Raw genomic sequence first — 12,611 nt, forward strand, 5'->3', positions numbered from 1 at the left:
TGACATTCGGTGATTCTGTAATCGCAGGAGTCTCCGCAAGCTGGTGTGTGGAAGCCGGAGAGAGTTGTCGGGTGCTCGATGGCCTCCCTGCCCTGAGTAGTTTTGAGTTTAAGCCGAAGCCTTCCATGAGCAAAAGAACTTCAGTGTGCTCCGAGCGGCTAGCTGGTTATTTCTTGTCTTTTAAGGGCAAGGCTAAGGAATTGCAAATGTTAACTCGTCCAAACCGGAGTCGCGAGTGGCCGAATGCGAAACGTGTTGGAGGGAACGCTGAACTCTGCGTCAAATGCTAGAAAATGAATTTGGTGGCGTTCAGAAGCCAGTTGAGTCCGTGCAGATTGGAGTGAGGTCTCCAGGTTGTGCTTTCTAGGGGCAAGAAAAGGGGATATCGCAGCTCGGAGATCTGCTCGTCCTGGGGTAAAGGCGCTGTCGGGGTCACCCGCATCTCCCTCGGCTGCGCCCACATCTCCCTCGGCTGCAACCGCTCGCGGAGACACTGGCAGTAGGTGGACACACACATCTTCATCTCCAAGGGGAGGAAATTTCTGGCCAGAATTTCGCTGCACGCAATTTAGTTGTAGCCAGTGGGATTTCGCTCAGGGGTTTGAGGTGTTGCAGCCGCTCGGTGGCTGCTTCCTGGAGGTGAAAGGCTCCGGGAGCCACAGCCCAGGGCAAAAATCAGCTGCGGTTTGGTGGGATTTGAAAATGAAAAGCACTTGGCTGCTGAGAGTGTAAAACCCACGGGTTTTTTAGATGAGCAGCCTCCATCGAACTATGGCCTTTGTTAAAAAAAAAAAAGACAATAATACAAATGACCCTCTTTATCTGCTTGGTAGGGATTAAGGATTGAACCGGTAGATTAATTACTTTATTCTTTTTAGGACTTCTAGAATAGTGTTGCTTGAAAATGTAAAACTGTAGGATTGGAATAACTGGGACCAGGAATTGGGGTTCGTGGCACGTCGGCTCGTGGAAGCGGTTTTTCCGAGGATGAGCGGCAGCCTTCATTTTCCAGAGCTGCTGCTCATCATTTCTCCAGAGCTGTCAATCACACCCCTTTACTGAGCATTGCCTTCACTTAAAAAAACAAGAAAAAATCCTAAAAATAGTTGACAGTTCCATTGGTGGGAAAGAGAAATTTCTATGGGAGCTTTGAGCTTGCCTGTCTAAACGTGTGGTTTTGCAGGATGCGTGCGTATATTCTAGCTGGTGACTTCGAATCTGCTTTCTGGTGAGTTCTCAGGCCTCTGCTGAGCGAGTCGATGGAAAGATGGCACTGGGGTGTGTTTTGCATGATTTTTCCTTTATTTTTCCCCCCGTTCTAAAGCTCCTTTCCCGTGTGTTATAGCGTTTTGTTCATCTGGTCCGGAGGAGCCGCTGGAACGCAGCGACGCCTGGTAGCGAGAGGAGTCTGAGAGTTGGTACATCTCGGAAAGCCTCTCTGCTGTGCTAAGGCAGACTGAAAAAGCAGAAAATTCATCATTCCACAGCTCAAAAGACACAGTTCTGTGTCCTGATGAGAAGCAAACTTGTTCCCCGTCGTGTTTCCGAGTGCTTGTGTCAGTCGTGTTGGGGAAGAGCACACGAAGGGCAAGGTCATCGTCTACCGCGGGGCAGCAAGTAACAACTCCTGGGTGTGTAAAACCTGGTTGAAAATCTCAGTCTTGAATCTTAAAGTAAGCGCGTTCCACTTCTGGAATCCTCTGCCCGTTTGTTCTCAGACGGAAAGTAACATTTTTATGAATTTTCAGGCACGGCAGCCCTAGTTTTGTTCCCTGTATAAAGTCCAGGCGACTCGCTGTGGGGAGAGTCATGATTTGTTGCGGCGCTCTTTGGAAAATAAAACTTCTCTGAGGATTTAGGGGGCGTTTGGGATAAGTTTAGTTTGTTCTAAAACCACGCCTTCAGGTGGACGGAAATGTCAGGACGTCACAAGCGGTTGGGGTGGAAGACGCCGAGTTCTACTTGTTACCAGTGGAAGAAGTGAGTTGTATCAGGCTTGATTAAACTTGTAAAATAAATAGCTTGAGAAAGTAAACCATCGAAGGAATAATCTGCAGTTATTAAGGTGTTATTATAACAATTCTTGCGCCCTGCTCCTGAGTGAAATGGGAAAGGAGCCGTGTTTGCAACTGTTTCTGTTGGAATCCTCCCAAACTGAAATTCTGCTGATACTCCTCCGTATACGAACTGCAATAAAATTAGATTAATCTCTTCTTTAATTCTGATTCCGATACCAGCTTGGTATAGAGTACGCGGAAATACTCGCTGCAGGTTTTGTTTGTTGTTTTGTTAGTTTTTTTTTTTTTTAACTATCAAATTGTGCAAGATCCAGCTGAGGCTTTGAAAACTGGGGCAAAGAAGCCGCGATTTCAGGGATGTTTTATTGCAGGAGAAGACTTTTTAACTTGCACCGTGCATCTCCCGACACCCGGAGTCCTGCTGACCGCCCTCCTCTGCTCCGCAGGAACGGTGTTTTAGTGTATTTCTTCACTGAGACTTCTCCTTCCTGAGCCTGAGACTAGTTTTAGAGCTCTAAACTAGCGAGGAGACTGGTAGAAGCAGCCTGGTTACGTCGGTGAGGCTGAAGCAGCGCACGTGTGGAGCTGAAGCTGAGCGACGGCGTTTTCTCGGCGGTGGAGCGCAGGGTGTTCGGGCCTTCCAAAGTGCGGCAGGTTAAAACATCAAGTTAATAAAAACATGCTTCAACTGTAAACCCTGCTGCCTGTTTTATAGGAAAAATCAATAAATCTCCAAGCTTTTAGCAGATGTTTGAGTTTTTAAAGCGTGCCTGAGGCAAGCGGAGTTGCAAAGGGCCTCGGAGTTGGGTGAACTGGGGTGAGGGGATGCCTTGGCCAGTCCCCGAGTCGGCCGTGAGGCGTTCCTCCAGGTGACACTTATCGCTCTTTTGCCTGCAAGCGATGTCAAGAGACAGCTTATAAAATGTTTGGTGTGAGAAACGAGTTGGGTGCTCCGGCTGCTGTGCCGCTGTGTTTCACAATCTGATTTTTTCTTTGTTTTTTTTTTTTGTTTTCCTTGATCCACAGAGCTGGGAGGGCTCCTGAAGTACGTCCGACCCTTCCTGAACTCCATCAGCAAAGCAAAGGCAGCCCGCTTAGTCCGATCTCTGCTCGATCTCTTCCTTGATATGGAGGCAGCGACAGGACAGGAGGTGAGATTTCAGTGTCAGCAAGGCTGTTCCTCAGAAGCCTGGAACACCGTTCCCTGACCTGGTTTGCTCCACAGTGAAGAATTATTCATGCCAGCAAACATCCATTTAATGCCTTTGGATAATGTTCTGTTTATAAAACGTTAGGTTGTTTCATTTGCTCACAGCCGTGTCGTTCTGCACGCCTCGTCCTGCTGCAGGTCGCTCCTGAAGTGGGAGCGGAAAAGGTTTTTGCAGCTACCAGGTGTAAAATACTTGCAGCAGGTGAACTTCCCTGCTAGAAAACCCATCCAGCCTGAGCCCACAGTTTGCATTTGCTCCGTTCTCCCTCGAATATGGTTGATTTTCTTTCTTGTCCCTGTGACTCGGTGATTTGGAAACGGGAGAAGGACAAGAGCAACTTGGAAATGACGAGGAGCTGCTTTGACCGAGTCGCGGTGGTGTGGGTTGTGTGTCACGGGGCCGGAATCTTCTGCCCCTCTTGCACAGCAGAGATTGAGGGGAGCGGGGTGGGATGCGCGGGTGAGAAGGGAACCCCTAAAGGCATCAGGAGAAAATGAGCAGCTTTTTCTAAAGGTAACCTGACGCCAGTGATGATGTCTGACTGCAAAAGGTGGCAGCTGAGAGCTTGGGGGTAACGGCGACGGAAACACAGCCCGGTTAGTCAAAATATCTGCTTTCAGGCATGTTCAGAAGCCAAACCCAAAACCTTCAGGAGTTAGGGCGCCTAACCTGTGAGCTCCTTGATCCGTTCAGTAGCCCTGAATGCGTTCCACACCTCAGAAATGTTCAGAGGGACGTTTGCTTCCTCCGTGGAACATGTATTGAGAAGACAGTCAGGAGTCTGGTAAAGCAAGGAAATTAGGGGTTTCTCCAGCTCCTAATGCTTCGGCCATCGCCCTGCAACGAGCTGAAACTTCAGAATGACTTCTCGTTAGATGTCCTCATTTCATAAGCAGCAGTGAGGAATCCTGCAGCTCCGAGCTGCTCCAGAAGGAGCTGCGGTCTGGAGATTTTGCAGGAAAAGCCCCTCGGGATGGCTTGCTGCTGGCCAGTACTAAATTGATACCCTCTGCTTTTTGGTGTGGAGCACAACCGCTTTGTTCATCAGGAGAATCTCAGCGGCGTTAAAAATAGTAGAAGCCGGTGGGTTCCTTTACTCAGGTAAAAATAAATATCTCGTGTTGCTCACTGGCTCCTGGCCCCTAACTCTGTCGGAAACAGTGGAGCCTGGCTCCTCCATTGCTTTATATTCCTAAAAGACACACGTGGTCTGACATATTTAGCCTCTAAAACACATGCACTTTGTTTTCCTTCCTTTCTAGAGCAGCTGAAAATCCGTTTCTCTCTTAGGGTTGCGTGAAATGGTGTGAAACGCAGGGGAAGGGACCTCCAAGTCTTTTAGTCCATCCCTCGCCCTCAGCTCTCGTGTGCCCAGATGTTTTTCTTTCAAACCAAACCACAGCTGCTTAAGAAGTGCCGTTAGGATTTCAGCAGTCATTGTGACTGGTGAAACTTTGGAAGCCAAACCTTCATTTTCATCTCCCAACGTGGGAGGATTGTGCCCGGTGGTCAGAAAAAGTTATCAGCAGCTGAAAGTGTTGAAAAAGCGAGCAAGGAAGGTGGTCTGTTGGTTTTTTTTTTTGGTTTTTTTTTTGTGTGTGATGGCTAAAGCTTAAACTAAACCTTAGTTTGCCTTCTGAACTTTCTCATGCAATATATATTATAAGGAGTATAATGCTGTGAATACTGGTTATAGCAGAGTGCCCGTAGCACTAGTGAGCAGCGTATGAAAACACGTAGCGCATCCTATAGCTTTTCCCTACCATGATTTTATGAAATATTTCTGTGAGTTTAAACCCTGGTGTGAAGGTGCTGCAGCCTGAGGCTCGGGGCCATCGTGTGGGGTTACCGGGGATCCTCGGTGAGGAGAAGCCGCGTTCCCTTGGAGCTCTGTCAGCGGTGAGCAACGCTTCCCCTGGTGACATTCGCCCAGAGACATTTGGAGTGGATGCCTAACCGTGAGGCCTGATCTCCAGGCTCGATGCTGCTGAGACAGGAACGACTGATTTCCTAAAACTGCCTTTTTGGAGATTGAGGCTTTGTTTGTATTTCTGTTGCTTTGTAGGAGACGGTTGAGCCGTACCGCTGTTTCCAGAGCAGGGCGGCAGGAGGCTTTTACAAATTTCTTTTTGGTTCCTTTAAGGTTGACCTGTGTTTAGAGTGTATCGAATGGGCCAAATCTGAGAAGAGGACTTTCCTACGCCAGGCTCTGGAGGTATGTTACCCTGTGTAACAGCCCCTTTCCTCGGTTGAATTTAGTAGTTGGAAAAGTAGAGAACTCGTAGCGTGTTGTCCAGGCCCTTGTACATGTAGTGGCTGGGGGGTAACAATGACCCTGAAGTTGGTGACTCTTTTTGAAGAAGCAGGATTTTGCCTGTTGTGTTTAGATTAGCCGGCCTTCCACAGGGTAGATCTTGCAGAACTAAACTGTATAATGTAACGAAAACTAATTAATAGAGTGAAATCTGGGGCGGATAAGAATGTGAAGTGTCATTTTACCAAATAAATCAGTTCCACCTTTCTCTGGCTTTCCTCACAGCCCTTCTTTTTCTGTTCCCCAGGCGAGGCTGGTCTCCTTGTACTTCGATACCAAGAGGTACCAAGAAGCGCTGCAGCTCGGTAAGGCTCCCACTAGATGGTGGTAGTAGCTCTGTGCTTTCAGATTGCTCCTGAGGCTTAGGAGGGAATCGAGCAACGACATCATGTTCCTTGAGAAGTTTTGTAGGACTTGGGGCCTTAATTTCTCAGTGCTGGACCCAGTTCTGCCGCCTTTTGCTATAGCTTGACCATAAAAGCTTTTAGAGATCGCTTTGTTCTCACCATTAGTTCGTTTCGAATGGTGTTGGAAGCAAAGAGGAGCCGTATCCAGTTGAAGACCGTCGGGTTTGGTTCGTGCTGGAACGGACGCAGCACCCTGCTGCGGTCGGAGGGCTTGGAGGGAGAAACCACCTTTTTCCTGTTTGCTCAAATACGGCCTCGGTAAAAGCAGCAGTAACGCCAGGCAGTGGCAAACCTCTAAGGGCGTCATTAGACGAGCTCCTGTGAAGCAGCGTAAAAGCTTTAAGAATTCACTTCTGCACCACCTGAGAGATGATAATGAACCGTGTGAACTCTCCTCTGCTACAGAGCAGAGTAAAGCAGGTCATTGTACACGGCCCAGCTCCCCTCGGGGCTTTTCAAAGGCTCCTTCTGCAGGTGACTGCAGCGATGTTGGATGAGGTTTAAGGTGCCTGAGGGGTATTTGTAGGGGCTGCTCCCACAGCTCGGCTGAGGGATCGGTGCCCTGACACAGACAGACGTGCTCACCCGGGACCTGTCACTTCTCAAGCAGCGTGGTGGCGAGAGCGTGTGTCGTGTCCAGAGTCACCTGGGTGGCATTTCTCTGATCAGAATAGCAAATTACATGCTCCAGTACCTGGAATTCCTTATCGAGTTAGAATTAGTTTGTGTACGGAGAGGTGAGGACCTCAGGTTTAAACTGATCGGAGTCCACGCTCTGCTTAACTTAATCACTTGGATGCTGGTGGTGCAGCTCGGGGAGCTGTGGTGGCCGGTCCCTATAGAACAGCCTCTCTCAAAGCCCATCGAGACGTTGTTGGGCACCAGCGTTTCCATGTGCCTGGCCCAGACATGGTGGTGTCCGTGGCGAGTAGGTCCCAGCAGAGTCTCTACAGAATGTCTCTTCCACGTAGTTGTGCAGTTTTGGCTGCGATTTTCACCTTCTAAGCAGAGCAAGTGAGGATGAGGTTCTCCTCTCTGCTTGCCCTAAGGTATCTCTTTAGTTTGTAGTGGGGGGAAGAATCACAGGAATAATAGAAACATCGAGGTTGGGAGGGACCTTAAGATCATCAAGTCCAACCTGCAAGAGTTTCCTCCGAGGCTGGTTCTGTCCTCCCAAGGCTTTGACCTGACAGTTTCTCTGGGCATCCCTTGGGCTGGCCACTCCCGCCCTCTAAATCTGATCTGCAGATGTCTTGTGCCGAGACCATTCCTTCCTCATCCTGTATCCTCAGGAGTGGCTTGAAAATCCTCAGGTCTCGCCCTGGGGGAAGGCCGCAGGGATGGGCAGGGCTTCAGCTTTGCTCGGAACTTGGAACGCAAGTGGCAAACCATGTGTCACCCGGGCAAGGGCTGCCAGAGTGACAGCCCCAACCTCACAGCCCACCCTTGGCTTTCTGCTGCCCGCCATGAGGTTGCAGAGACGTCCTGTCCACACACCTGAGTTATTCTTGCCGCCCTCTCCCACCTGTAACTGGTTCATCTTTCTCCAGCTGGGGACTGCCACTGACCCGCTCTTAGTTCCTTTCCTTCGTTTCTTTTTGGCAGAACAGGTTGTATAAGCCCAGCCTAACCCTTACTCCGAACCCTGCTTTGAGGGGAAGACGGGTATCACCTGGAAGGACTCGGGTTGTGTAGCTGTCGAGCGGGTTACAAAGGTTCTTTTTTCCCCTCGCTGCTAGGCTCCCAGCTTCTTCGGGAATTGAAAAAGATGGACGACAAGGCGTTGCTGGTGGAAGTACAACTGTTAGAAAGTAAGACTTACCATGCCCTGAGCAACCTGCCAAAAGCGAGAGCAGCCTTAACCTCTGCACGGACTACGGCCAACGCGATCTACTGCCCGCCGAAGCTGCAAGCGGCGTTAGACATGCAGTCAGGTAAAGCCCTTCGGGAGAGAAGGAAAGCCCGGGGCTCGGCGTGGTGCAGCAGTTGGCTGATATTTGTTCTTTCCTGAGTGAATCATAGGAAACGACGCTCGGTGGGACCTCACGATACCCACAAGCCTGCCCAGCTTCCTCCAGGCAGGATCAGCTTTAATTACGTTGTCCCGGACGCGTGTTTTTTGAGCCCGTTTTCAAAAACCTGTGGTGGTGGAGGGTCCGTAACGTCCCTGGGCACCATAGCGTTGCACCCCGTTAGTGTCACTGGGACGATGTTCCTGACCTAATTTGCAGGCACTTACCTGCAGTGCCCCGACCTTGTCTCTCTTAACTTGTCCCTTTAGAGAGGGCACGGATGCTCTTCTGACAGAGATAAGGTGCAGAGGGAGGCGCACAAGGAAAGGATTCCCTTTACTGAAGGACAGGATAAAGCACTGGGCAACCAAATTGTTCTGTCCTCTTCCAGTCCCGTTCAGAATTAACTCTGGTGCCTGCCTGTCTGTTCCTCTCCCCAGGTATTATCCACGCAGCAGAAGAGAAGGACTGGAAAACGGCTTATTCATATTTTTACGAGGCGTTTGAGGGATACGATTCCATCGACAACCCAAAAGCCATCACTGCGCTGAAATACATGTTGCTGTGCAAAATCATGCTGAACATGTACGTGGCAGGCGGTTCTGCCCAGAACGCTTCCTTGGTTTAAAAACGAGAAGGGTTTTTTGGTTAGAAGACTCTAAACTAAGGAAGGAACTCGGACAAGCTTGCTCTTTGTCTGATACAACATTATTTGTAGTGACTTGCTGTCAGTTGGGAAGTTTTGAGATGCGCTTGGCGAGCTTAAATCCATGTTGTCGAATAAATGCTTTCTTCCCTTCCCTCTCTAGCCCCGAAGACGTGCAGGCGTTAGTGAGCGGAAAGCTTGCTCTGCGGTATGCGGGAAGACAGGTACGGAAACTTACTCCTTTCTATCTTCCTCTTATCTCTGAGAATGTTGCGATGTTCTTTTTATCAAATACTTTGGCCTTTTCACACAAAAGTCGCCCTTGCTTCTTTGAATGTGATCCAGAACTGATTAAATTACCTGAAGTAATTGCCATAAATCCAGGCCCTTCAGGGGGAACGTGGTGATTTTCACCACCTGAGGATCTGGCCTGCTGGCTTCATTTTCTCTGGTTTTCTCCTCCCTCTTTTCTTCATGAACCGCTAAATGCCCGATGCCGAACTGCGCTCCTTCCTCAGCCAGGACCTGACGTGTTTAAATCTGAGTTGTTTTCACTTGTGGCGTAGCAAGTCCTGAAAACCCGTTTGTCGCAGCGTAGCCGAGCAGCCTGAAACCTGACTGTGAGGTGGAAGCCAAGCAGCCGGGGAGTTGTTAAACCAACCGGAGATTTTAACCTGCACTTGTGGCTCTTGCCACTTGGAAACTGTTCTTCTAGTGGTGTCCCGGAGCTGTTTAGTTGTAAATATGGTAGTTTGGTTGGGGCCAAGTCTTTTTTCCAGCAGCTGTGGGGTAGAAAAGAAATATTTTCTGATGCTGGCTGTGGTGGGGTAGGACGTCTGCCGCGCTTCTGTTGCTCGGCAGAGGAAAGGCGGCGCACCGCGGGGGAGAGGCCTGGCTTAAGGACTGAAAAAGGCTCGCGTAGCGCCGAAACGTGCGCTTCCCTTAAAACCTGCACCCAGCTCGCTCCGACCTGCAACCTGATAGGAGCCGCAGCTGGTATCCTCAAACCTCGCGAAACTCGAGTTCTTTGTTTCCGTGAAGCTGATTTCATGCTGTGTCCTGCAGCTGTTCCATGGGTTTTCTCCTTATTAGCAGCTGCTCTTGCTCTGCCTGCCTAGAAGTAGCACTGACGCGGCTTTGTGGCAGGAGGAACGTTCCTGCTTTGCTGCTTAAGCACATTTTCAGTCTGCTGCACAGTTGGCGTAATAACACCATGAGGAGAATCCAGAGAAATAACCTGCTCTTGTTTCCTTCCTCTGCAGACAGAAGCACTAAAATGTGTGGCACAGGCCAGTAAGAACCGATCGCTGGCAGATTTTGAAAAGGTGAGTCAGGAGACGGAAAACGGGACTCGGCTGGACAAAAGCTGCTGTTTTGGGAAGTTTCCTGCAGGATCCTACAGCAGGAAACTATAAAAGCGTTCGTAGAAAGCGACAGTGCGTCGAGCAGATACCCCACAATAATCAGCCCGTTTGGTTTTCACAATGTGGGGAGTAATAGCTTGAAACTTGTTTGTTTTTTCCCTTTTTCTTTCGGAGAGGGAACTCAGAAGCAGTTCCCCATGCTTCTGATGCTATTGACTGGGATGTGTTTCTTCCTAATTTTTTTCCCGGCTTCAGCAAGAATGCTGCAGAGACGAGAGAGGATTCCCATGTCAGGGAACAATCCTGTCATGCTGTCCCCTGAGTGCAGAGCAGAGATTTTGGCTTGCTAGGCTCCGACAGCATAAAGATGCTCCCTGCACGGTGGCTGAAAGGCTGCTGGGCTGTCCTTGCCTCCTGGGCTTTAAGTTCCAGGAGGAGATTAACCACTGACACTCCGTGGGCAGGGAGGGAGGGTTGTTTCAGGCTCGGGTGGCCTTAAAGCCAGGAGACCTGTTGCTGCCTCGATCATTTGTTGCCGCCGTGTCTTCTGCAGGCTCTGACAGACTATAAGGTGGAGCTCAGGGACGACCCCATCATAAACACTCACTTGGCTAAGCTCTACGATAATTTATTGGAACAGAACCTGATCAGAGTCATTGAACCCTTCTCCAGAGTACAGGTAAGGGTCTGCAGCGAGCACCCCGACGTGCTGGTGTCTCTGTCCCCTGCTCTTGGTGGGTGAGGGACTTGTTCCCACACAAAATACTTCTTACTCGGAGCTGCTCAGCGTTTCTACGACTCAGGGATCGTCATGTTCAGCTGATAAATGAGGAGGAGGGGGCTGAGGGGAACTCTGGAAAGCTGCGTTCCGGAGTCATTGCCCTTTCCACCTGTTTCGCTTCCACACGCCGAGAGCTTTTGACACTGAAGGTTTGTTTTTTAAGGGCTCTGACAGGGTAAAGCTGTGACAGTCTCAGAGAAGAAACATTATTCCTTTCAGAATGAAATGGCTTTGGGTGTTTAGCCCATCTTCAGTTAAAATTAGATATGAAATCTGAAGGACGTGCAGCTGCAAAGCTGAGGAAACTGCTGGAGGTTTTTGGAGCAGCTTGAGGGCCTGTAAACGCTCTATCCTGAGGAGGAGCCCCATACCTCCGTGTTGGGTGTCAGGAGCGCAGCTTTAGCTTAATAGATCAGTAAATCTTTAGGTTTACTTAACTCTGTTGGTCTCTCTTGTAGATTGAACACATATCCAGCCTCATCAAGCTCTCAAAGGTAAGAACATCACCAGAAATCAGTGGCACATCTTAAAGAGGGTGAAGGAATTGAAGCCAAATGACATTTGCCACTGGGAAATAAACGTAGGCGATTAAACCCGACAAGTCAGCTCTGTGACGTTTACAGGCCGGTATCACCCTTGAGAGGTCCCTACGAGGTGTCGCACTGGCTTCCCCTGCGCTAAACTTGGCTGTGACGTGCCCTTCCTTCGCACGGGTTTCACTCCCGGTGTTAGCACTTGGCTTTTTTTATTGGAGACAGATTTTCCTCTGCTGTAGGAACAGCTCATGTCATCACCAGCTCGGTCTTCCCCGTTGACCTGCTTTTAATCCTCCGGAGTGTGCCCAGAGGAATCTTCCTTAGACCCTTAAGATACAGGATCCGGCTAATCGCTTGGGGGTTTCATTAGGGATGCGTATGTCACACTGACTATTGCAATAACTGCTTTACAGATAATCCCAACCAGATTAAGTTTGAGGAAAATCCGCTGTAGTCTCCAGCCAGTTGCATCCCAAAGTGCTTTTGTCCTGTTGCTGCCATTAAGGCCGGGGGTTTGAAAGTCTCCTGAGCTCGGCCTTTGCGGTCGTTACGTCCCCTCTCCTCCTAGTCTTCTCCTAGACTAGCCTGAGGTGTTTGACACGCAGTTTGAGTAAAAGCTGGCCCCCAGTCGTTTCGACACCGTGGCTGTGTGTCCTCTGTCCAAAGAGCAAAGAGGAGCTGGCTCCTGCGGGGGTGGCTGGGGGGGTCAACTTAAGCAGAGCTCAGCCAACACCCGACTAAATACCCACAGAACCAGGGAGCAAAGCCTGTGAGAGGTGATAGGGGCAAGGCATCCTGGTGCCCTCATCATTAAAAGCTACTGCCTAATTTCCTGTGTCATTGGCAGCACAGGAGAGATCTGTCCCAGTGTCACAGTCGGTGACAAAATTGCCACTTTTAAGCAGCGCTTGCACCCCGCTGGGGCTGTGGAGTGCGGAGTGGGAAAACCTGCTTGTCTCGCTGTGGTTCTGGGAGACTTTTAATTTTTCTCCTTCGGTTTCAGGCTGAGGTAGAAAGGAAACTGTCACAGATGATCTTGGACAAGAAATTTCATGGTGAGTCCCTGCAGCCTCGCCTGCCTTGCCGCCCGAGGCTGGGCCGTGTGTAAGCAAGTTGGGGACAGACTCCTCTAAACCCCGAGCGGCCTCTCAGCCCGCTCTGCGCAGGTTAACGGGCGCCAGGGGCAGAGCAGCGAGCGCTGGGGTTGTTCCTCACTCTGCCCGTCGTCGTGAAGCCTGTTCCTGTTGCTCCCTCTGCCTCCATTAAGCTCGAGGCTTCGTTTCTCACAAATCAGAATCCACCCTCAAGTCCTTACTCGCTGT

At 50.0% G+C, this 12,611-nt stretch overlaps 1 protein-coding gene across 1 annotated transcript in view; it reads left to right on the plus strand.

The window, feature by feature from the left end:
• Positions 1-367: 367 nt before the first annotated feature.
• PSMD11 (proteasome (prosome, macropain) 26S subunit, non-ATPase, 11) overlaps positions 368-12,611 on the plus strand; it is a gene marked incomplete at its 5' end in the record, with an annotated part of 12,985 nt that continues 741 nt past the window's right edge. The window contains 12 exon segments of the mRNA XM_009868223.1: positions 368-499; positions 2,512-2,566; positions 3,047-3,169; positions 5,373-5,444; positions 5,791-5,848; positions 7,690-7,884; positions 8,403-8,547; positions 8,772-8,832; positions 9,871-9,933; positions 10,526-10,651; positions 11,212-11,247; positions 12,293-12,344. Coding sequence (XP_009866525.1) covers positions 368-499; positions 2,512-2,566; positions 3,047-3,169; positions 5,373-5,444; positions 5,791-5,848; positions 7,690-7,884; positions 8,403-8,547; positions 8,772-8,832; positions 9,871-9,933; positions 10,526-10,651; positions 11,212-11,247; positions 12,293-12,344 — 1,118 coding nt within the window.

Source organism: Apaloderma vittatum, unplaced genomic scaffold, assembly GCF_000703405.1.
Source record: "Apaloderma vittatum isolate BGI_N311 unplaced genomic scaffold, ASM70340v1 scaffold4934, whole genome shotgun sequence".
Classification (NCBI taxonomy): Eukaryota; Metazoa; Chordata; class Aves; order Trogoniformes; family Trogonidae; genus Apaloderma; species Apaloderma vittatum.